This window comes from Malus sylvestris, chromosome 11 (genome assembly GCF_916048215.2).
Source record: "Malus sylvestris chromosome 11, drMalSylv7.2, whole genome shotgun sequence".
Lineage (NCBI taxonomy): Eukaryota > Viridiplantae > Streptophyta > Magnoliopsida > Rosales > Rosaceae > Malus > Malus sylvestris.
The window spans coordinates 41,020,620-41,044,168 of NC_062270.1; the positions used below are offsets into that span (position 1 = coordinate 41,020,620).

At 39.5% G+C, this 23,549-nt stretch overlaps 1 protein-coding gene across 1 annotated transcript; it reads right to left on the reverse strand.

Annotated features, from left to right (window-relative positions):
- Nucleotides 1-901: 901 nt before the first annotated feature.
- On the reverse strand, nucleotides 902-4,729 carry LOC126591248 (dnaJ protein ERDJ3B-like). Its single transcript, XM_050256836.1, has 9 exons — nucleotides 3,991-4,729; nucleotides 3,748-3,883; nucleotides 3,095-3,209; nucleotides 2,564-2,680; nucleotides 2,335-2,421; nucleotides 1,828-1,887; nucleotides 1,662-1,739; nucleotides 1,425-1,496; nucleotides 902-1,277 (listed from the first exon to the last, which is right to left on the reverse strand). Exons 1-9 carry the CDS (start codon nucleotides 4,712-4,714, stop codon nucleotides 1,119-1,121), a joined length of 1,548 nt encoding a protein of 515 aa, XP_050112793.1. The 5' UTR covers nucleotides 4,715-4,729; the 3' UTR covers nucleotides 902-1,118.
- Nucleotides 4,730-23,549: the final 18,820 nt, after the last annotated feature.

The window sequence follows — 23,549 nt, forward strand, 5'->3', positions numbered from 1 at the left end:
AAAACAAAAAGTCGACGATATTGAATTAGGAAAGAAAGAATGGATATGTGCTCACACATGCATTGCAGACACTATTATTATTCTGACTCAGCTTCTTCTACATTTAACACGTGGCCATGACACACCCCCCTGCGTCCTGTCCCTCTCTCAACACTTTATATGTATGAAACTAATTCGTAAGGATATTACAATTTACAACGTAGTAATTAATACTTTTTTTTTGTCAAAAATAAATTTAAAAAAACAAAAACAAAAACCATGCGTTGTTGTGTTGTGTGTGTTCCTACTTAATACCGGTGTATGGTATAGTGTGATCCATTGAGTATGGTATTTGGTTGAAGCTAAACTATTATAACGGAAAAGTCGGCGGAGTAGGATTTTGAAGGCAAACCCACCCTTTTAAGGCAAAACACAAAGGACAAAAGGTAATATGCCTTATTAGCTAAGAAAAAAGGGTGAGTAGAGCTTTCCCCCCTTAATGTACGTTGCTGAGGCACTAAGCAGGCACACCTATTTCTAATTTTTGACGTCCCTTTAAATGAGGAGTTGGTTTTGATGTCTCACAACACAAGCATGCAAAAAGAGTCTGCTTCCCTTCTTTTGTAGGTGGGAAATTATTGGGATGCCAATTTGGAATCGTCACCAGCCTAAACTAGTTGTGAGTGAGTTGAGTCTTGAGTGGGTGGAACTAGCAAGCAAGCAAGCAAGCAAGCAAGGTAGGTGGCTCATCCCCAACCTCCAACCAAAACTTGACCCAAATTGCAATTTTCACACCTTTGAGTCCCAAATCCAATCCATATCTAATAACCTTTGGACGTCTCATTAACCAGGCCCAATTCACGATCCAGTTTAACGGCTCTACTGTGGAATGTCGAATGCATGTAAATAATTCACAAAAAGATGATACAACAACAACAAAAGATATCTTTTTGTCGTAAAATGTTTCGCTCTATTTAGCTTAAACTCGGGAGGAGGGGCTCAGGGCTCAGGGCTCAGGGCTCAAACAACAACTCAGGGCCTTCTTAATGTCTCTCTACTCATCTCATCATGTTACAATTGGAAAACATTTTAAACTACCAAAACAAAAACAATATTATATATCCTCTATTCCTACTTACTTAGCCCAGAACCGCCTTGATCTTTGTCTTTTGATCATCTGTTAGCGAGTTCGGGAATAAAACCTCAAATGTTACGTACAAATCTCCTTTCTTGTTGCTGAAATGTAGAGGCATCCCTTCCCCTTTGAATTTCCTCACTTCCTTGGGCCTTGTGATTCCCTGCATCGATATCAACGTAAACCTCAGTTTAACCCATACTACTTATGAATCCCCTTCTCTCCCCATAGAAATTTTAAAGTAGAAAAGCATGACATATTTTAAAACAAATTTCCCTACAGGTGACAAGTACATGCCATGCTCACTCACCTTTGAGCTAATGTCCACCAAATGATCATCAAGGTGCTTAACAGTCTTCTCAAAGCCAACAAGAGCTTGAACCTGTATACACGTTACATTGTAAGCCCAAGAAATCAACTCCACATTCTACAACCTATAAACTTGTATTTCCAGTTTTAAGGTCCTTATGCTAGCTGCAACTTATTCCTAACCTGGCTAGCTAACGATAACAATAAAACCTAACACACAACTTAATTCAGCTCATACCAGTGTGATAGTGATAGTTGTGTGTAAGTCGTTGCCTTCCCTTTTGAACCGGTCGTGAGCTGCTGTGCGGATGCGGAACTGCAAAAACAATGCGGACAGTTATTGCCAGAACATGGCCAATGAATTATCAATTTACTAAACAAGGTGGCAAGGTCATAGAACTAACTTTTAGATCTCCAGGTTCTCCATCAATTATAGGCTCACCATCTTCATAGAAGACCACCTCCTGTAAAATGGCAGAATTCATCTCATCCGAATCAGACATGAGTATACTAATGAGAGCAACCATATCCAGGAAACTTTCAACTTTGCAAAACAGAACCCAGTTTCATAAAAGTTATACTCACAAATTGAAATATCAACCAGATTCATAAATTTACACTTACGAACTGGATTTGAAACAATATCAAGCAGTTCCATCAATCTTATTTGGAACAATAAATAAAGTTACCACTCACACTAAAAGCTTATATTTCAGAAGATTCAGAATGATACTCTGAAGGAATCAACAGGAATTAAAACACCAACACATATACGAGGGAATACATGAAAACACTGGGAAGAGATATTTGAATATGTGCATATGAGGAAGTTATGTGTTGTTAACTGACATAAGCAAATTGACAGAAATAAAAATTCAAGTTGCAAAAGAAAATGACCAATGAAAGCTTACTTGCCCATCTTGCATCCCTTTCTCAATATCAACAGTAACAAAATATCCCTCCCTTTCATATTTGACATTGGAACATTGGTCACAGACCTGAAAGAGCATAACAAGGTATGTAAGAACGGTAGTAGCATAATAGCCAGTGAAACTAATTGAAGAAAGGGACAGGGAAACAAAAGAGATAGAAATGCACTCAGAAGATTTTGCTGGAAGAAATGTTTGTTGAAGCATATACCTGTTCTGTCATCTGTTGGAACATCCCTGGACCGATTTGCCTGTGATATACCTCATTTCTGCAGTTACATCGTCTCTTCCCTGGTGCTGGCTTCAGAATGTTCTTCTCCCTCCAAACCTGATAAAGACAATGTACAATCACACACACAAAATATGGAAACATCTACCAGCCGACAGGCTTGGAAAACTTGGTTTATCTTGCATGTAATAAACGTAGAAACAAGATAGCAGCGACCATATCAGAGAGACAGCGAGAGAGAAACTAGTGATGCCATGCTATTGGCTACCACTAAAAATCATTTTCATTATATATTGTTTTCTGTCACAGTTGATGTGATTACTTCCCATTATTATTTTTTTGTTAAAGCTTACTTCCCATTATTGGAATGGTTCAAATGTAGCAAGTAAAAGTGTAGCATTGGCGAACAACTTCATACCTTTCACATTGTATGAGGAATGCTTAATATTAGATACTGGAAGATCGCAATGCATATTCTTAATTGAGAGCTTAAAAGCTATACATGTCTCTTGCCTTTAACGAGCCTCCCATATAGAGGTCTTCCAATGTTGCATCCAATTCAACGACTACATCTTCTCCCTTGATGATTCTATCTTCTTCTTCAGTAGGGCGTCCACCACCAAAAAACCTATATGAAACAGAAAAGGTGAGTTTTATGAAAAGTGCAACAAGTAAAGCTGTTTGCACCATTGTTTTCGGTCTCACTAAGCCGTCACTAAATGTGTGAAGTGGAGAGCAACCCCTTATCCTATAAAAGGGGCCCCTCACCCACATCTTAGGGTTCCTTGGTTCCTCATCATTTGGAAACTCTCAGTTCTCTATATGTACAATGTAACCCACATTATAGTAAAATCTAGACATAACTCAACATGGACTGAATTGGATAAACCACGATCAATCAGTGTTTGTGTGGTTCCATAGTCTCTATCTCATTGAATGGTTATTCGGAATCAATACCAGCTACCGCTACCTTACTTTTAAGTAAGTAATTGAACTCAAACATGCTCCCCCAGGTCCATAGATTAGAGACATTAAATCTTAAAATTCTAGTTTTTCAGTTTTGAATTGGTGTAGGTTGCAAACATGAATGAATTACGATGTGATGTGAGTAATTGTACGGAGTAGGGAAACTGAAAAGTAAAGCAATAAAATTGAACGAAGCATACTCGGAAAAAATGTCGTTGATGTTCATTCCCATGCCGCCGCCACCTCGGCCTCCACTAGCTGCATGCTGTTTCAAACCATCTTCTCCGTACCTATCGTATATGTTCCTCTTCTCGCTATCCGAAAGCACCTCGTATGCTAATCAAATCAATCAAAGGACCTACTATTATTCTCAGCATCACTGTCATTGATTATTATAGCTAGGAAAAAGAATTGAGATTTGAGAAAGAAGGAAGGAAAGATACCATTGTTAATGTCGGCGAATCGTTTGTTGGCCTCTTCGTTGCCGGGGTTCTTATCAGGATGGTACTTCAAGGCGAGCTTCCGGTAAGCCCTCTTGATCTGCTCGTCGGAGGCTCCCTTGGGCACCTGCAGTATTTCATAATAGCTCTTCCCTGCGGCCGCAATGAGGGCGGCGACAGCGAAGGAGAGGAAGAAGAGGAACACAAGTAACAGCTTGTTTCTGTGGTGCGCCATCGCAAAGAAAGATCTGGGCTTGGATGGTGGATCTACCCCCAACCACTCAAACTCTCTCTGTTCGATTGAATTCAATGAGAGACAATAGAAACAGTAGCTCGACTGGCTTCGGCGGACAGCGGGTCCGAGGGTCCTCCTCCTCCTCCTCCTCCTCCAGAGAGTCCCTGAGAGTCCTGAGACCTGGGAAGTCGTGGAATGGAGTGTTGAGTTGGTTCGTTGGTCCGTTGGTTGTGATTTGATTTCCTCTCCAAACAAACTGTATGAACGTTGAACACACTTTTTGGTCAATTCCCGAGTTTGTGTCAAAGTATCAATTGCATATCGCAACGTGTTTTCCTCCAAAATTAGCCAATCACGTTGAACGTATGGTTGTTCCACCCAATCATAATCTGCCACGTTGGATACGCTTCCGTTGATGCGCATTCCTTCTGGAACCGGACCGGAGGCCGCGACGTCGAAAATGAAGTATGGGCCACGCATTACTATCTTCATTCAAAACCAAAGCCCAAATAATAAAAGACTGGATTGTGGGCTTTTCATACATTTCTCAGATCCTCCAGGGCCAGGCAGGAAGGCTGGCCTCATTGCTTTTGGTCTTACTCATTTTTTCTGCTCAGAATTTGAGTGGGCTGAAGTCCACATCGACGGTACAATGGGCCCGTTACAAATGAATTAATAACAGCAACAAATATTAATAAAAAAAATAAATAAACAGATAACGCTTTGTATCCTATGGGTATACACATATCCTATTTGGAAAGAGAAAATTGGAACGCCCTACACTTTTATAATTGTTTTAAGATTAAACGCCCTACACCTACACTTTTTTAATTGTTTTAAGATTAAACATTCATTGCTTTTAAAGATTGATTAAAAACATATTCAAACGAGATGTCAAAATGTTTACATAAGTTATAATAATAATAAAAGACCACATTAATATTCTTCAATCGAAATGTCAATTACTCTGACACGGGTTGGCAAAAAAGTTGCTGTCAAATTTGACAGCAGATTCAAATATTTTTTTATTAATTTTTTTATGGGAAACGCTGAAACTGAAGGCAAACAAAAAAAGCCAGAAAGACCGAAGCTTGAATTTTGGAAAACCAGAGAGAGAACAGAGAGAAGAAAAGCAGAAAGCCAAACGCAGAAGCCAGATGTAAGAAAGACTCCTCCCTCTTCAGCTTCTCTCCGCCGTACACCGCTCTAGTACTGGCGAGCTCTCGGAGGTTGCGTTTGATTGTATCAGTGTCGGGTTGGAATTGGGTGTGAGGGACTTGCGGGAGGGAAGCCTTTCTTGGTGAGGTTGAATTGGGTGTGAGGGACTTGCGGGAGGGAAGCTTGCAGAGCTTCCACGGCTGAAGGTGTGAAGTGAAGAAATCCGGGGGTTTTGATGATGTCAAAATGGGTAATAAAATAATAGTTTAATAAAAAAAAGTGTAATAAAATAATATTTAATTTGACATGTTGCGTAGAGATCAAAATTTTGAAAGATGTCAAAATGTCATATAGACCGTCAAATTCAAATTTTATGTTGAAAATTTGACATCCCATTTGGAGATGCTCTAAGATGCTGTAACCAAAACCAATTATTACCTTAATAATTTTCTATTTATTTAATTTTCATGCTATTAATTTAAATGCATTTATATAGAGGCGTAAAGTAACTTAGCAACTAACTGCCTATAATATAGGAATTTAATTTCATCAATACGCATTAAATGACTTTTTTCAATAAATAAGATAGAAAAATTAATTCAACTAATTCCTCATTATGAGTATTAAAAAAAAAAGAACTTTCTATTAAAAACATCTCAATGCAAAAAGTCATAATACATATTTTTCTTAAGAAAACTTCTTTAACTTATTAAAATTTTACGTATATATACATAAAAATTAGAGAAAATTAGAATTAGATGCTTCATTTTAGACTTTTGTAGATTAAACATTTATACTTTTTGAGTTTTTGATTAAGCTTTTGAAACATTTGATTAAGATACTCAGACTTGAACTACTTCAGATTAATTGAAATTAATTTACATTTAAATATCTGCTATATATTTTAAATAATTTCAACTATATTTAAGTCTAAAAATTTAAACTTTTCAAATCTAAATGTACACCCACACCAAATGGAAACATACCAACATTAAATGAAAATGTACCAACGTCAAACGAAAATGTACCAATCCCAAATTAAAATGTACCCAATTATAAACTATCTTAAAATGAATATTCATCTTTTTGCAATGTTTAAAAATATGTTTGATTCATACACAAAGCTCTAGATAGTCTTGTTTTTTTGGTAGATAAGTCTCTGGAACAACTTTTATCAGAGATAAATCCTTATTATTGTAGATAATGCTAAATAATAACGATAAATCATATAATTTTAAATTAACAAAAAGGTTATTATCTGTTGATTAATGACTCTTTCGAGAGAAAAAAATTAATTAAAGTAATTTAAACCTTTACATTGTTAACGACTCTTTCTATAAAAAAAAAATTTAATTAAAGTACTTCCTCATTATTAGGACAAAAAGTAATAAAACTTATGTTTTGAAAACAAACGTACCAAAAATTCAAATGTATCAACAACTAAATGTACCAAATGTACAAGAAGTCAAATGGACCAAAAATTCAAATGTACCAAGTAACTAAATGTACCATTATAATCAAACGTACCGATATAATCAAATGTACCTAACAACGAGTTTTATTACATTCTATTTAATTTACTAAAATAAAATTTTTAATAAAAAATAAAAAAAATCTTAAATCATCAGAAATAAGAGATGCATAAAAATAGGAGGAAAAAAAGGCAATGCTAACGTGAATAGACTTCAAATGAAATAAAATTAAAGTACCAAAATTGTAGGGACAATGTTTAATCAAATTTGCAAAAGGAATAAATGTTTAGTACATGACATTTAAAAACGAGGCGTCTAATTCAAAAGGTCCCTATAAATTATTCGTACGAGGAAATGAACTCATCTCCTAAAAATGAATGCAAGCATTATACAAAATAAAATTATTTGTGTGGAACCTGCCACCTGGCAAAAAAAAACACTTCGAGGATTCTTCTAGTTTTCAAGAGGGGAGTATGATTATTTTTCCTCTTTTTTTTCCTCCTCTTCCTTCTCTTCTATTCAAACAGTCACGATTAAGTCACGTCAACATCTTATATTAATTTTGTATAAAAAAAGAAAGATAAAATAAAGAATGTAAGAAAAGAGAATGAAAGATGATGAAAAGAGGAGGGAATAGAATTCTTCAAGAGGAGGCTGCGAATTGAATGAACGAAAGGCCCAGAGAAAGCAGAGCAAGAACAACATCAGCAAAATAATTAAATATCGTTATGCCTTGTCGCTGATCTTGAAAATTGATGGATGCATGGATTGTTTGTTATGAATCACAAAGTAACACGACATCCCCAGGGTCATCCTTTTTTCCTTCTATTTTTTAACGTCTATATGGAATAGCTATTTAATATTACAACGGTATAATTGTATTTATCTTTACTTGTGAGTAAGATGTATAAAGTTTAATTCTTGCGAAGGTGAATTCAAACCAAATTATTATAATTATCTCATTATAAATTTAAGGCAGTTAAACCCACTCTTCCATCCCGTAATGTTAATAACATCAAACATATTAAAAAAAAAAACATTTATATGAAACACGGAGACGCATATATATTGTATACGTGTATATGAAAATTTATGATTACTCATGTCATCCATTAATCAACTAGTAACACATGGATTCCTATATGAGAAACAACAATTGTTGTTTGCTACACCCCTATTAGAAGAGGGTATGCCTTACTAACCTGAGGGCTCAGACACGTTTAATATGAGTAATTATGAATATTTTACTCACTTGACTTAATTCTCCATGCGATCAATTATTGGCATGAGTCAATAGGTAGAAAAAGGGAATGTAAATAAGAAATGAGTGTAAATATTGTGTAATTATTAGTCTTTTATTAGGAAAGGTTTGTTTGTGTCCTTTATTATTTCCTTGGAGAACAAGGATTGTATTATGTATTTATATTCAGAATATGGAATACATGGAAATTAAACCGTAAATTCAATTTGGCATCAGAGCCAAGCTGCTGTAAAACTTTTTTTTCCTTCCACTGCTGTGTCGGTCGAATTGGTTCTTGCGCTGTTGTTGCAAAAATCAGTTCAGGCCGTGTATCTTGGTATTGTAGGTAGTGTATTGCTGCTGCTGTGAGGTTTTTTATTGCACAACTTTGGTGCTGTGATTATTTCTTTCTTTTCTATAAGTCATGATGGCAAATATAGGAGATGACTCAACCTTGAAGTTGGAAGGTAGTTCCCGCACACCAACCAACAACCCGGTATTGAGTCCCGTGGTGATTCAGAGCGATGCATCGACCGTACCAAGCACCGTGAAGTTGAATGAATCAAATTATCCTTTTTGGTCCAAGGTATTGGAGATGCATATTGTTAGACGTGGTAAGAAAGGGTTCGTGACATGGAGCATCAAAGAGCCCAAGGAGGACAGTGTCAAGTATGAAGTTTGGGAGACGAAGAATGCAATTGTGAAAGGGTGGTTGATTAATTCCATGGATCCTACCATCATGGGATTTTTCATTCATCTTCGTACCGCTAAAGAAGTATGAGAATAAGTTGCTCGAACGTATTATGATGGGTCTGATATTTCTCATATTTATGATTTGAATGTGAAGTCATTTTGACTTCGCCAAGAAAGGAGACCTATCGGTGTATATTATACCGATCTTAAAGCTGTCTGGCAAGAATTGGATCAAAGAGGACCAATCAGGATGAAGTGTGATATTGACTTGAAGAAACTTCGAGATGAGATTTAACTGGACCGTATGTATGCCTTTATAGAAGGGCTTGATGTTATTTTTGACAAAGTGCGTAGTGATATTTTGAGAATTCAACCTCTAGCATCTGTGGTTGAGGTGTTCTCAATTGTTAGGCAGGAAGTACAATGCCATGCAACCATGATGGGAAGTAGTGGTGTTGGAAACTAAGGAGGAGCTCATTCCGTGGTTATGATGTCACGGCCACCTTTATGTAGCCAGCCCTTTAATCCATCACCATTGGCCAATTCTCGGCCATTCACTCGGGAAAACAAGGATAATTTGAAGTGCACTTTTTGTGGGCAAACTCGTCATACAGAAGATACATGTTTTCAAAAACATGGAGTACCTGAATGGTTCCCTGGATTGAAGAAAAAGTTACATGCTAAGGAACGAGTCGCTAATAGAGCAAGTAGAAGTGGTGTATCTGTTGCCACTACCACCAAGGATGCCGTACCTGTCGTGCCCCCCTTTAGTGATCCAAGTTAAAACGTGTTGACTAGGACCACTCCTAGTGAAGCTCCGACCACTCCTAGTGAAGCTCTGACCACTCCTAGTGAAGGCAGTATGGGGCGTGTTCTTTTAGCCTTTGATATGAAACATCATACATGTTAGATTCTAGACTCGGGTGCCACCAATCATATGACGTTTGATAAGAAGTTATTTACTAGTATGACAACAAGTTTACGGAAGTGTCTTGCAACTGCTAACGAAACAACATCACCAGTTTGGGGGGCCGGCATTATGAACCTCACGCCGGCCCTTCCCCTTCATCACTGCCTGCTTGTTCCCTCGTTGTCTCATAATTTGTTATCTATTCCTCAAGTTACTGAGCAATTAGATTGTGTTGTACTTATGTATCCGATGTTTTGTTTGCTTAGTATATTCAGACCAAGAAGATAATTAGGCGTGGCACTAAGAGAGAATGGTTATATTATGTGGATGATGTCGTTCTTGGCAGAGATAATGCAGTAGCATTCTGTACCAATAATTTGCAAGAAATTTTGTTATTGTATTGTCAGTTAGGACATGCTTCGTTTGGTTATTTAAGGCGTATGTTGCCTAGTTTATTTCATGAAATAAAAGAATCAGACTTACATTGTGAAATATGTATTCTCGCAAAGAGTCATCGCACTTCGTTTCCTTCTAGTATGAATAAAATATTGTTTCCTTTTGATCTTGTGCACTCTGATGTTTCGGGTCCCTCTCCCGTTAGTATTTTGTCTGGAATTAAATGGTTTGTTACCTTCATTGATGATTGCACTTGTATGACTTGGATTTATGTGATGAAGAATAAAAGTGATGTTTGTTTGTACCATACTTAAAGCCTCCGTATTTAGATCTCGTATAAATACTCGGGAGACTTAAATGTAATTATGTAATAAAGGAAGGGGAAAATATGTAATAAGTGAGGAGCCCTTATTCTATAAAAGCACTCCTCACTCTCCTCATTTGGAGGAGGCCAATTCTTAGTCCATACCTTCACCTTCTCAGAGCTCTCATCCTCACAGAGAAGCTCTCTCTCTCCCTCTTTAACATCTCAGAGAAATGCAATAATCAGTGTGAATGTAGCCTAAACATTGGGGTGAACCACGATACATCTTGTGTTCTTTACTTTCTTGCAGATTCACGGTCGGATTTACGTTGTTCCAAGACCCTTCCGGTTTTGTGCATCAACATTTGGCGCTGTCTGTGGGAAACGACACAAAAAACTATGTTGGTTCTTTTTCATTTTCTCACCTCCGCCGTGAATCTGCAAAATCCAAGAAACCAAACACCTACAGAATGGCAGAGGATGGCCCAGATATTTAGGGGAGATAAGAACCCAGATCTGCAGATCCATCGAGACAGAACATCTCTCTCTCTCATCTTTCTCTTTCTCCTCACGTCTCATTATGTACAGTCAATCAGTCACAGATCTCGGCTCCAAAAAAAAAAAAAAGCCATGCAGGAAGAAACAAGAGAAATCCCAAAACCCAAAACCAGCAAAGGTTATCTCCCTTTCTCTCACCTTCCATAACTCAAAGGTCTAATCCCGATGCTCATCTTCTCTCTCTCCATCCTCACAAGTCTCTCTCTTTCTCTCTCAAACCCCACACGAAAACCACTTGTCGGAAAACCCATCGGCACCTCCCTAAACGATCATCGAAGCCCCCGTTTCGGACTCTCAAGATGACTCATCTAAGCCCATTCCCGAAAGCGAAGACACATTTCTCGATCAACGGCACATCCAAAACCCTATCGAACTGAGCCTAGCTGAACCCGGTCTGCCAGCCAAAAGATGTCATCGCAGGAAGAAGTTCTTCACGGAGCTCAATGGCTTTCCGTCGTTGGCCAAGAATCACCGCACCGACCTCAACAAAGACGTCGACGTCAAATCCCTAATCGCAATATCAAAGGGGTTTCTGGTCAACTCGCTCACGGAGGAGGAAATCGAGGCCAACGTGGTCCCCACCATCGGCGGTGTTGAGCAAGCCAACTATATCGTCGGGAAGAACCACATTCTGTCTCGCTGGAGGTCAAATGTGTCTTTCTGGTTGACCCGGGAGCTAGCGCTGGAGTCGATTCGCTCAAAGCACAAAGGCTTGGTAGACTCAGCTTATGAGTTTCTGGTGGAGCACGGTTACATCAACTTCGGGCTTGCACCGACGGTGAAAGAAGCAAAATTGAGATCATTTATCGAGGCCGATAGGGGGGATGTGGTCTTGTGGGGGTTGTCTTGGCGGGTTTGGTGGCTATGAGACATGTTGATGCACAAAACCGGATGGTCTTGGTACAACGTAAATCCGACCGTGAATCTGCATGAAATGTAAATGACACAAGATGTATCGTGGTTCACCCCAATGTTTGGGCTACGTCCACACTGTAGTTGATTCTGTTTCTCTGTAAGTGTATGGATACAAGTGTTTGGGGGAAGTCCCCCAGAGAAAGAAGAGAAGGGAGAGGAGAGCCTTGGTGGTGTGAGGTCTCTCCTGAATGTAATGAGAGCTTCTCTTAGCCTTCTTAGGCTTGGCTCTTTTGCCTCCTTTAGAATGAGGGTAGGAGTCCCCTTTTATAGAATAAGGGGTTCATCCTCTTTTACAAAGTATGGGCTTTAGTGTGAGGCCTAAATACAAGGCCTAAGGCCCAAATATACGAGGCCCTAAATATGGTATAAACAGTAGTCCCCCAAGTCTTCAGTCAAGAGAGTCTTTTGGCTGGAGACTTGAAATTCAGTCCATGTGTGGGCCAAAGTAACTAAATGTCATCTAGAACTGATGCTCGATATGAGGCGGTGCCCAATCTGAAATGATGTTCAACTAGAAGTAGCACATGTTGTGAGACCGCTTTGCTTGTAGCTTATGTTGCCTTGGTTGGCTTGGCTTGTGGCGTTTGAAGGTGAGGGAGTCCCTTTTATAAAATAAGGGCTCGCTCCTCATTACATGAATAATGAGTGCTCTCTAATGAAAGTGAGAGAGTTCCTTTTATAAAATAAGGGCTCGCTCCTCAATACATAAATAATAGGCTAAGTCTCCCAAGTATTTTTCATCAGGCCCAGTTGAGGCCCAATAAATGGTACATAATGTAGTCCCTCAAGTCTTCGGTTAATAGAGTCTGTTGGCCGGAGACTTCAAATGGAATCCATGTATGGGCCGAAGTGCGGTTGTTCAGGGGCGGTATTTGTATACCCTGCACTGAAGCTTTGTAGGTGAAGCTTTGCAAGTGAAGCTTTGAAGCTGGAGCTCTGTAAATGGAGCTTTTGAAGCTAGAGCTTTTGTAAATGAAGCTTTTGAAGTTGGAGCTCTGTAAATGAAGCTTTTGAAGCTAGAGCTTTTGTAAATGAAGCTTTTGAAGTTAGAGCTTTTGTAAATGACGCTTTTGAAGCTAAGGCTTTGTAAATGAAACTTTTGAAGTTGATTGTCATGAGTGATGCTCATGAATGTGTAATTGACATGAGTGATGCTCATGAATGTTTGATTGACATGAGTGATGCTCATGAATGTTTGATTGACATGAGTGATGCTCATGGATGTTAACATGAGTGATGCTCATGAATGTTTATGTGTGATTGATATGAGTGATGCTCATGAATGTTTATGTATGATTGACATGAGTAATGTTCATGTATGATATGAAGTACTGGGCGTACTTTTAATCACCTGGTTGGTGGCATAAAGGAGAGTAAGGGTTGTACATTTCAGCACCTGGTTGGTGGTAATAGCGGCAGGTTGCCGAATAATTTTGGAGTAGTGGGCGTACTTTTGATGACCTGGTTGGTGCTATTTTAGGCTTATGGGCCTTCACTCTCCACACAACATTCCAACCCATTTATTTTGGGTTTTGTCGTTTTTTTTTTTTTTTTTTTTTTTTTTTTTTTTTTTTAACCCTCTGATAGGGTTTATACATATTACCCTCTGATGGGGTTTATACAGATGTTTCCGAAAGATAAGGAAAATAAATTACATCATTCTGGTGGGGTGTTTATTCCATGCCAGTGTTTTTCTGCTGTACTCTCTCTGTTTCTTTATCTGGCAGACATAAGGAATCATAATAATAGGAAGATCTTTTGCTTTTCTTTTTTTTCTCTTTTCCTTTTCTGCTTTTCCTTTTGCTTTCTTTTTTTTATCTTTTCCACTGCACTACATGTTTACAGCATGAGTGAGTGCATGGTTGGAGTTCGTGGAGGACCCGTTGGTGGTGCTCGTGCCACTGCTAGTGGATGATTGCTTTTGCCTATTTTTTGATGATGGTGTCTCTTTCTTTTTGAGTTGGTAGTCGACATATTAATTCATCAGATAAAAAAAAAAATTCTTATCTTCTTTCATCAGCTTTCTCTGTCCACCACCACATTGAACCTTAGCTCCATGATATGGGTCTATCTGAAAAGCAACTTGGGACTGATTGTAACCAGCCCTTCTACTGGATACATGGTGATGTCTCCATTGAAGCCGTGACGTCTCCAAGGGCATGGTGGGCCAGACTTCCACCCGAAAAGCCGCTGGCATCATTCTCCAGATGATCAAGGAAGGAAAAATCACGGGTCGGGCCGTTCTTCTGGCGGGTCAGCCCAGAACCGGCAAGATCGCCATCTGCGTCGGTTATGGAGGTGGAGTCGTAGAGGAGGAAGACTGGTGTGGTGTGGTGGTGGTGGGCTTGGGCTTTGTAGCGGAGGAGAAACTTCTCTTCTTCCTCCTTTCTTTTTCTTGGCTGAGAAGCCCCAATTCCAATTCAAATTCTGATAGAGCAAAATTTCAAACCACCAGACTGCTGAATTTGTTAGAAATCCCGTTTGGCAGTTGAGAAACAGAGAGAGAGAGATCTATGTCGGTGTGGACGCCCAAGAACAGGAGAGAGATGAGGGATATGAGATAGATGTAGGGATATTTCTGTAGCTGCTCTAGCATAGACACCCAAAGATCGAGATTTGATCAGAACCCCATTAAAATTCTCCGATTGGAAAAACAACCCATTTTGGAAAAAATGCCGATTTAAGAGACCCGAGTGAAGATTTGATCCAGCACACCATGGGAGGGCATGAAGCTGAAAAATTCGAGCTTATTTTCCCAAATCTGTAAAGGTGTTGAAAGAGTTGCAGAGAAGGACATGGAAGCCGGAATCAGTGGCGACGGAGAAATAACGGTGGTCCTGGTTGAAGAACATATGGCTGCAGGACTTGCCGGACTTGTGCTTCGCGGCCTGAAGCTGGTGGGTTATGCTTGCTTTCTTCTCTGCCATTTTTTCAGTTTTGGGATTCTCTCTCAATCCCTCTGTCGGTCTGGCGCATGTTGACTGGAAAAAACCTGAAAGGGTAGGTTACCTGGCAGGAAGCTCTTCCCACTGGCTGCACTGTTGGATGATTGAAAATTTTGAAGGGGTAGGTTATAGACCCATCAAAGGTGGTGGGCGTCGGTCACAGCTCCCTTGTCGGGGACGATACCTTTCTTGGCAGCAACTGGAGTAAATGGGACTGTCATCGCGCCGTGTTCCATTATGACAAGGCAAACTTTAACGTGGGGACGGGTGGCATTAAGCGCTGTTGACATGGTTGTGTTAAAAACCAACATAATTGAAGCTCACATCCACATTGGATTTCATGGTTGTCTTGATCTGGGCAATTTCATCATCCATTTTTGTCGAAAGCTTTGATAGTGTCATTAGCACCGAGACAACCTTGAAGGGCTTTCTGAGCACGGACCGTCGACGACCTTGAAGGGTTTTCTGAGCACGGAAGGGAGAGGAAGTGCATCGATACGACAGGCCTGGACCTCGCTGTAAACGGAGGCGAATCAGCCGGTGACATGTGCCGGAACTGACTCAACATCGGCAGCACCGCCGTTAGCAATCAGTGATGGTGGATGAATGAGTGGTTGATTTCTCTGATGTATGAGCGGCTGTCTGGAAGCTGACTGGAGCTTTTGCAGAGATAGAATGGTGAAACAACGTCGTGGAAGCTGTCTGGAGCTTTTGCTTTTGGACCGCGTCCCATGACTGGTGCAGGGGAGAAGTCACTAGCAAATTTGCTAGTTCAAGCCCCGTCCTGCTCATTTGGTTGTTCATCTTCAGTAGTTTATGTAGAAATATGCTTCGCAGATAGAGAATGGTGAAGTAACGTGAGAGCTGGACGACGTCGTTTGAGCGTAGGGGAACTAGGAGAGATGAAGCGAGATCTTATGAATCGGAAAGAAAGGTTTAGACTCATGGGTTCCCATCCAAAATTCAGCATATGATTTTTCTTGAGTTTTGGAGTTTTCCTTTCTGCAGTTTTGAGATATGGGTTTTGCAGTGACTTTGGTTTCTGGGTTTGTGTGATTTTGCAGATTCACGATGAAGGTGAAAAAATGAAAGAGAACCGACATAACTTTTTGTGTCGTTTCCCACAGACGGCGCCAAATGTTGATGCACAAAACCGGATGGTCTTGGTACAACGTAAATCCGACCGTGAATCTGCATGAAATGTAAATGACACAAGATGTATCGTGGTTCACCCCAATGTTTGGGCTACGTCCACACTGTAGTTGATTCTGTTTCTCTGTAAGTGTATGGATACAAGTGTTTGGGGGAAGTCCCCCAGAGAAAGAAGAGAAGGGAGAGGAGAGCCTCGGTGGTGTGAGGTCTCTCCTGAATGTAATGAGAGCTTCTCTTAGCCTTCTTAGGCTTGGCTCTTTTGCCTCCTTTAGAATGAGGGTAGGAGTCCCCTTTTATAGAATAAGGGGTTCCTCCTCTTTTACAAAGTATGGGCTTTAGTGTGAGGCCTAAATACAAGGCCTAAGGCCCAAATATACGAGGCCCTAAATATGGTATAAACAAGACAATTGATGTTTTTGGGTTTCAAAGTTGCGGTCTTGGAAGAAAGGATCTCACTGATATTTAGGGCTTCGATGGGTCTTCAGGATCAAGCTCTGTTTCCTTGTTAAGAAGAACAAATTCTGGAGCTTCATCATTTGACCACCAGTATTCACTGCCCACACCATCAACTCCACAATGTTCTGCAAGAAACCTTCATCCATCAAGAATTTCAGTAATGCAGAAAACTGTTCGTTCTCCAAATTCTTTTCTTGGTCTGTTGTGAATTGGTGATGGCTGGCAACACATGAGGCAGTATCGGCTTCTATGGTTGGTAAGGAGTTTAGATCACAGCTGGACATAAATGGTACAGGGAAATCATTCTGGCATATCTGGGACGAGCTGTCACCATAACTCAATGGGTTTGAATTTGAACTTGAGCAGTAATTTTGGTCGCCAACCTCCGCAAAGCCAAGCGGCACCAGGTGCTTGACCCCTCTACCGTCCACGGTGTCATAAAAAAGTCTCACCGGGCTTGTAGAATACAGAGAGACCGAAGTCCATCGCCTTCAGCGCCGCGTCTTCTTCCTCGCTGTCGAACAAGAAGTTCTCCAGCTTCAAATCCTGATGCATAACCCCGAGCTTAATGACCTATCCCCTGCATCTTCTTTGCAGGGTGATAGCCATGTGAAATCATTTTCTGAGAAAGCAAAAGTAGAAAGCAAAAGGAGAAAGCCAATGAGCTGGAAATGCAAGTGCGGGAGATCATTGCAAGCATCCAATGCAGTCTCCTCAGATTCCATGGGCATCGACCACCAGTAAAGCAAAAGCAACAAAGGTGCAAAAGCAAAAAAAAAAAGGAAATGGCATTATTCCCTTGTCTGTCATTTGCCAGAAGAAAGAAAAATAAAGAGAAAGGAAAAGGTAAAACGTTCAGTAGGCACAATACGCACATGGAAAAAGATCTGCAACAACCCAGTACGCAGTAAGTGCAGTACGCACCAACGATCTGCAACTGTCGAAGCTTTTGTGTCGAAACCTTTGTTTTGAATGATGTAATTTATTTTTCTCATCTCTCGCAGACATCTGTATAACCCAATCAGAGGGTAATAAAAAAATATAAAAAATTAAAAAAAAAAAAAAAAGGGCAAGCCCAAAATAATGGGCTGGAATGTTATGTGGAGGGCCAAAGCCCATATGCCCAAAAGAGTCAGTCTCTCTATTATCACTAACCAGGTGATCAAAAGTACGTCTAGTACTACAAAAAAATTATTCGGCAACCTGCCGCTATTATCACCAACAGGTGATCAAAAGTACGCCCAGTACTCCAAAATTATTCTTCACCCTACTGCTATTATCACCAACCATGTGATCAAAAGTACGTCTAGTACTCCAAAATTATACATGAGCATCACTCATGTCAATCATACATAAACATTCATGAGCATCACTCATGTCAATCATACATAAACATTCATGACCATCATTCATGTCAACATTCATGAGCATCACTCATGTCAATCATACATAAACATTCATGAGCATCACTCATGTCAACATCCATGAGCATCACTCATGTCAATCAACATATAAACATTCATGAGCATCATTCATGTCAATCAACTTCAAAAGCTTCATTTACAGAGCTCTAGCTTCAAAAGCTTTATTTACAGAGCTCTAGCTTCAAAAGCTTCAGTTACAGAGCTCCAGCTTCAAAGCTTCATTTACAAAAGCTCCAGCTTCAAAAGCTTCACTTGCAAAGCTTTACCTACAAAGCTTCAGTGCAGGGCATACAAATATCGGCTCTGAACAACAGCCATTTCGGTCCATACATGGATTCAATTTGAAGAATTTGGGGACTACATTATGTACCATATATTGGGCCTCAACTGGGCCTTATGAAAAATTACTTGGGGGACTTAGCCCATCACTTATGTATTGAGGAACGAGCCCTTATTTTATAAAAGGGACTCCCTCACCATCATTAGAGAGCATCAACTTTAGCCCAGTATTCATGTATTGAGGAACGAGCCCTTATTCTATAAAAGGGACTCCCTCACCATCATTAGAGAGCATCGCCGCTAGCTGAGCAACCGCATCGCCGCAAGCATCACTCATAACCCATCACTTATGTATTGAGGAGTAAGCTCTTATTCTATAAAAAGAACTCCCTCACCATCATTAGAGAGCATCGCCGCCTCGCCCGAGCATCACTCCTAACCCATTATTCATGTACTAAGGAGCGAGCCCTTATTTTATAAAAGGGACTATCTCACCTTTATTAGAGAGCATCGCCGCCTATTGAGCAACTGCCTCGCTGCGAGTATCAATTCTAGCCCATCATTTATGTATTGAGGAGCGAACCCTTATTATATAAAATGGACTCCCTCACCTTCAACGTCACAAGCTGAGCCAACCAAGGCAACACAAGCCACAAGCCGAGCAGCCTCGCAACATGTGTTACTTCTAGTTGAACGTCATTTCAGATTGAGCATCGCCTCATATAGAGTATCAGTCCTAGACGACATCTTGTTACTTCGGCCCACACATGGATTGAATTTCAAGTCTCCAGCCAAAAGACACTCTTAACTAAAGACTTGGGGGACTACTGTTTGTACCATACTTAAGGCCTCCGTATTTAGATCTCGTATAAATACTGGGGGGACTTAAATGTAATTATGTAATAAAGGAATGGGCAAATATGTAATAAGTGATGAGCGTTTATTCTATAAAAGGACTCCCCACTCTCCTAATTTGGAGAAGGCCAATTCTTAAGCCATACCCTCACCTTCTCAGAGCTTTCATCCTCACAGAGAAGCTCTCTCTCTCAACATCTCAGAGAAATACAATAATCAGTGTCGACATAGCCCAAACATTAGGGTGAACCACGATACATCTTGTGTTCTTTACTTTCTTGCAGATTCACGGTCGGATTTACGTTGTTCCAAAACCCCTCCGGTTTTGTGCATCAACAATGTTAGTGTGGTGTTTCGGTCATTCTCTCAAATGGTTGCAACACAATATTCCTCTGTTATTAAGGTTCGCTACTCTGATAATGGAGGTGAGTATATTGGTTTCGAGTTGTCCAACTTTCTTTGGGATCAAGGAATTCTACATGAAACTATTTGTCCTCATACCCCACAACAAAATAGGGTTGCTGAGAGAAAGAACCGTCATATCCTGGAAAATGCTCGTGCCTTGCTCATTGGTGTGTCCGTACCTAAACGGTTATGGCCTGAAGCTGTCACCTATGCCATGTATGTGATTAACTGTATGCCATCCTAGGTTGTGGACTTTTGTACACCTTACCAAGTGTTGACAAAATTTGTTCTCGTTGTGTCAACCAATACTATTACTCCTCGTGTATTTAGGTGTGTAGCCTATGTTCATATTCATAAGATTCATCGTAGTAAGTTGGATCCATGTGCTCACCGATGTGTTTTTCTGGGATTTGCTCCTCAACAGAAAGGGTATAAGTGTTACCACCCTAAAACTCGCCATATGTATGTGACCATGGATGTTACTTTTTCTAAATCCGAGTTCTTTTATGCTTCAATTCCATCACATTCCGATCACTACGGGGAGAATACTAATGGTGATCTTGGATGGTTGGAAATATGTAACTCATGGGGAGCATTTGTTGAAAAAGAAAATTGTGAAAGCTTTCGGCAAGGCATTGTTGAGAATGGAGACGATGGCTTTCGGCAAGACACTGCAGAGAATTGGAGTATCATGCAGCCGCCGAGCACCGAACCGGCTGTGTTTTCTCGGCAACAGAATGCCGAGTGTGATGCATAGTGTAGGCAATGAGCTACCAAACCAGTTACGTCGCTCCAGCAACCATTAGCTACCAAACCCACACCCCCTCTCTCTCTCGAGCTCGACAATGCCACTCAATGTGTTTTCTCTGAATATCATTTAGGGAAGTATCATTGATGCTCATGTAACTAATTAAGATAATATTATGAGTACATATAAGTTACCGCCAAGGCAAAATCGTGGTGTTCCTCTTGACAGGTTTTCTCCTAAAGGAAAAGTAAAGTATACAATAGCTAATTATGTGTCATGCTCAAACCTTGCATCGGAATGTCAAGCCTAGGTAAATAATGTGGAAGCAATCCAAGCACCAACCCGAGTTGAGGAAGCCGTGAATGATCCTAAATAGGCTGTTGCAATGGATAAGGAAATGATGGCACTACATAAGAATGATACATGGAAGGTAATGGAGCTACGTAAGGGAAAGAAACCGGTTGGTTGTAGATGGGTCTTTACAATCAAATATAAGGCAGACGGATCGGTAGACCGGTATAAAGCGAGGTTAGTAGCAAAGGGTTATACTCAAACTTATGGTGTTGATTATCAGGATACTTTTTCTCTAGTAGCGAAGATGAATACAATACTAGTTTTAATCTCTTTAGCTACAAATTTGAATTGACCACTGAAACAGTTTGATGTGAAAAATGCTTTTCTTCATGGGCATTTGGAAGAAGAGGTATATATGGATTTTCCTCCAAGGTACAATGCCGGATGGAATATGGAGTATGTAGGTTGTGAAAGTCACTCTACAGACTTAAGCAATCACTTCGTGCATGGTTTGGTAGATTTACTTAAGTTATGAAGAGGATTGGGTATTATCAAATTTACTTGGATCATATGTTATTTGTGAAACGGGGAAATGGTAGAGTGACAACCTTAATTATTTATGTGGATGACATGATAATAATAGGTGATGATTTGGAGGAGATGATGAAGCTAGAACAAAACCTTGCCGCCGAGTTCGAGATGAAGAATTTGGGAGATTTGAAATATTTTCTTGGTGTGGAAGTAGCTCGGTCATCTAGAGGTATTTTCTTGTCTCAACGTAAACACGTTCTAGATTTGTTAAAGGAAACATGCATACTGCGATGTAAGCCTATAGACACTCCTATCGTATAGAAAAATTATCTGGGAATTTATCCAGATCAGGAACCGGTTGACAAAGGTAGATATCAAAGACTAGTGGGAAAGTTGATTTATCTTTCTCACACTCGTACTGATATTGCCTATGTCGTAAGTGTGGTTAGTCAGTTTATGCACTCACCAAGTGTGGATCATATGTTAGCATTAATGAGAATCTTGGCATATTTGAAGTCTGCCTAGGGTAAAGGAATTTTGTATAAATGTCATGGACATATAAGGATTGAGGGATTTACTAATGTTGATTGGGCCGATGATGTGACTGATAGAAGGTCTACATCTAGGTATTTCACATTTGTTGGAGGAAACTTAGTTACTTGGAGAAGCAAAAAACAAAAGGTTGTGTCCCGTTCCTCTACAAAAGCCGAATACAAGGGTATGACGCATGGAATATGTGAAATTATTTGGTTGGGGAAGCTACTTTGGGGTCTCGGGTTTAAGCAAAGAGAAGCAATGAAATTGTATTGTGACAATAAGTCGGCAAGAGAAATAGCAGAAAATCCAGTTCAGCATGACATGATGAAGCATGTTAAGGTTGATCGACACTTTATTAAAGAAAAGCTTGAGAAGAAGATTGTGTCAATACCGTTTGTAAACTCGAAGGAGCAACTTGCGGATGTTCTCACTCATGCCGTGTGCAGTAGAAACTTTGGTGACTCTCTTGGCTATTTGGGTATGTGTGACATCTATGCACCAACTTGAGGGGGAGTATTGGCGTGAGTCAATAGATAGAAAAAGGGAATGTAAATATTGTGTAATTATTAGTGTCCTTTATTAAGAAAGGTTTGTTTGTGTCCTTTATTGTTTCCTTGGAGAACAAGGATTGTATTATGTATTTATATTCAGAATATGGAATACATGGAAATTAAGTCGTAAATTCAATTCCAATAACTTTAATCACTTAGTTATAAACCCACATTGCAAGACTCGGTCTTGACAAAAGATAAACATGCACATGAACACCACAAGTTTTTTTTTTTTTCAAAAGAACGAACTATATGATTAATCTGTCACATCCCGGGCTCGACTTCTCCATAGCACGATATTGTCCGCTTTGGGCCCCGACCATGCCCTCACGATGTTGTTTCTGGGAACTCACACAAGAATTTCCCAGGTGGATCACCCATCCTGGGAATGCTCTTGCCCGAACTCGCTTAACTTCAGAGTTTCGATGAAACCCGAAGCTAGTGAGCTCCCAAAAAGCCTCGTGCTAAGTAGAGATGATAATATACGTATAAGGCTTACATGATCCACACCTCTAGACGATGTGGGATGTTACATAATCTAATTTAAACTAAGGTTTTCCACTGAGGATATGCTCTAATAAAACTAAATAGTTTATAGTATGTACACATTGGATATCTTTAATTAAACTTCATTGTAATGCAGAGCAGGGGACAGAACCTTAGCTATGTATATGAATGATATCCATGAATCATCACGAGTTGGCTTTTATTACAATAATGTAAATTCAGTATGAATATGATTTGATATGATCATATGCACATTACCTGTTTTTACTTGGTACGTACGTACTCGGTACTTCACAACTTATCATCTACCTAGCTGGGTAGGATTTACGTCTCTACTTAATCTCTAATACAAAGTAGAGAGTAGACTCAGCTACCGACATAGCCTTACAAATATGATTAGGTATGCGAACGCCAGCCATGAGTACTAAATGTTGAGATAATGTAAACTATGAACTCATATAACTAATTGATTTTACTGAAAATATGACTTTAGCCCTTGAAACTTAATTTTTTCAACATAAAATCCGACATAAGTTTTTTATTTAAATAAAACCCATTGACTAGATTCCACATCAGCAAATTCATTAATTATATTTGACTTTACACATTTAAAAATTTTCGATGCCCAAAACACCCTATTTGAATGTTTGATTTACACAATTAATTCCATACAAATTGTAAGGGAGAATTAATGATTTCACAAAAATAAAAAAATAATAAATTCATTGCCTAATATATAATAACAATAAAACATGCCCAATAAATGTAGTAATACATGATTAGTTGAGTCAATAAAATTATATTTTACATATAAATGTAGGTAAATTATTTCACGCACACATATATATATATATATATATATATATATATATATAAAAAAAAGCTTGATATACAAAAAAAATTCATGCAAAATAATTTACCTACATAATAAAGCAAACCCAATATATGCAAAGTATGTTTGTACCATACTTGACCAATCCCGAAACTACCGAGCACC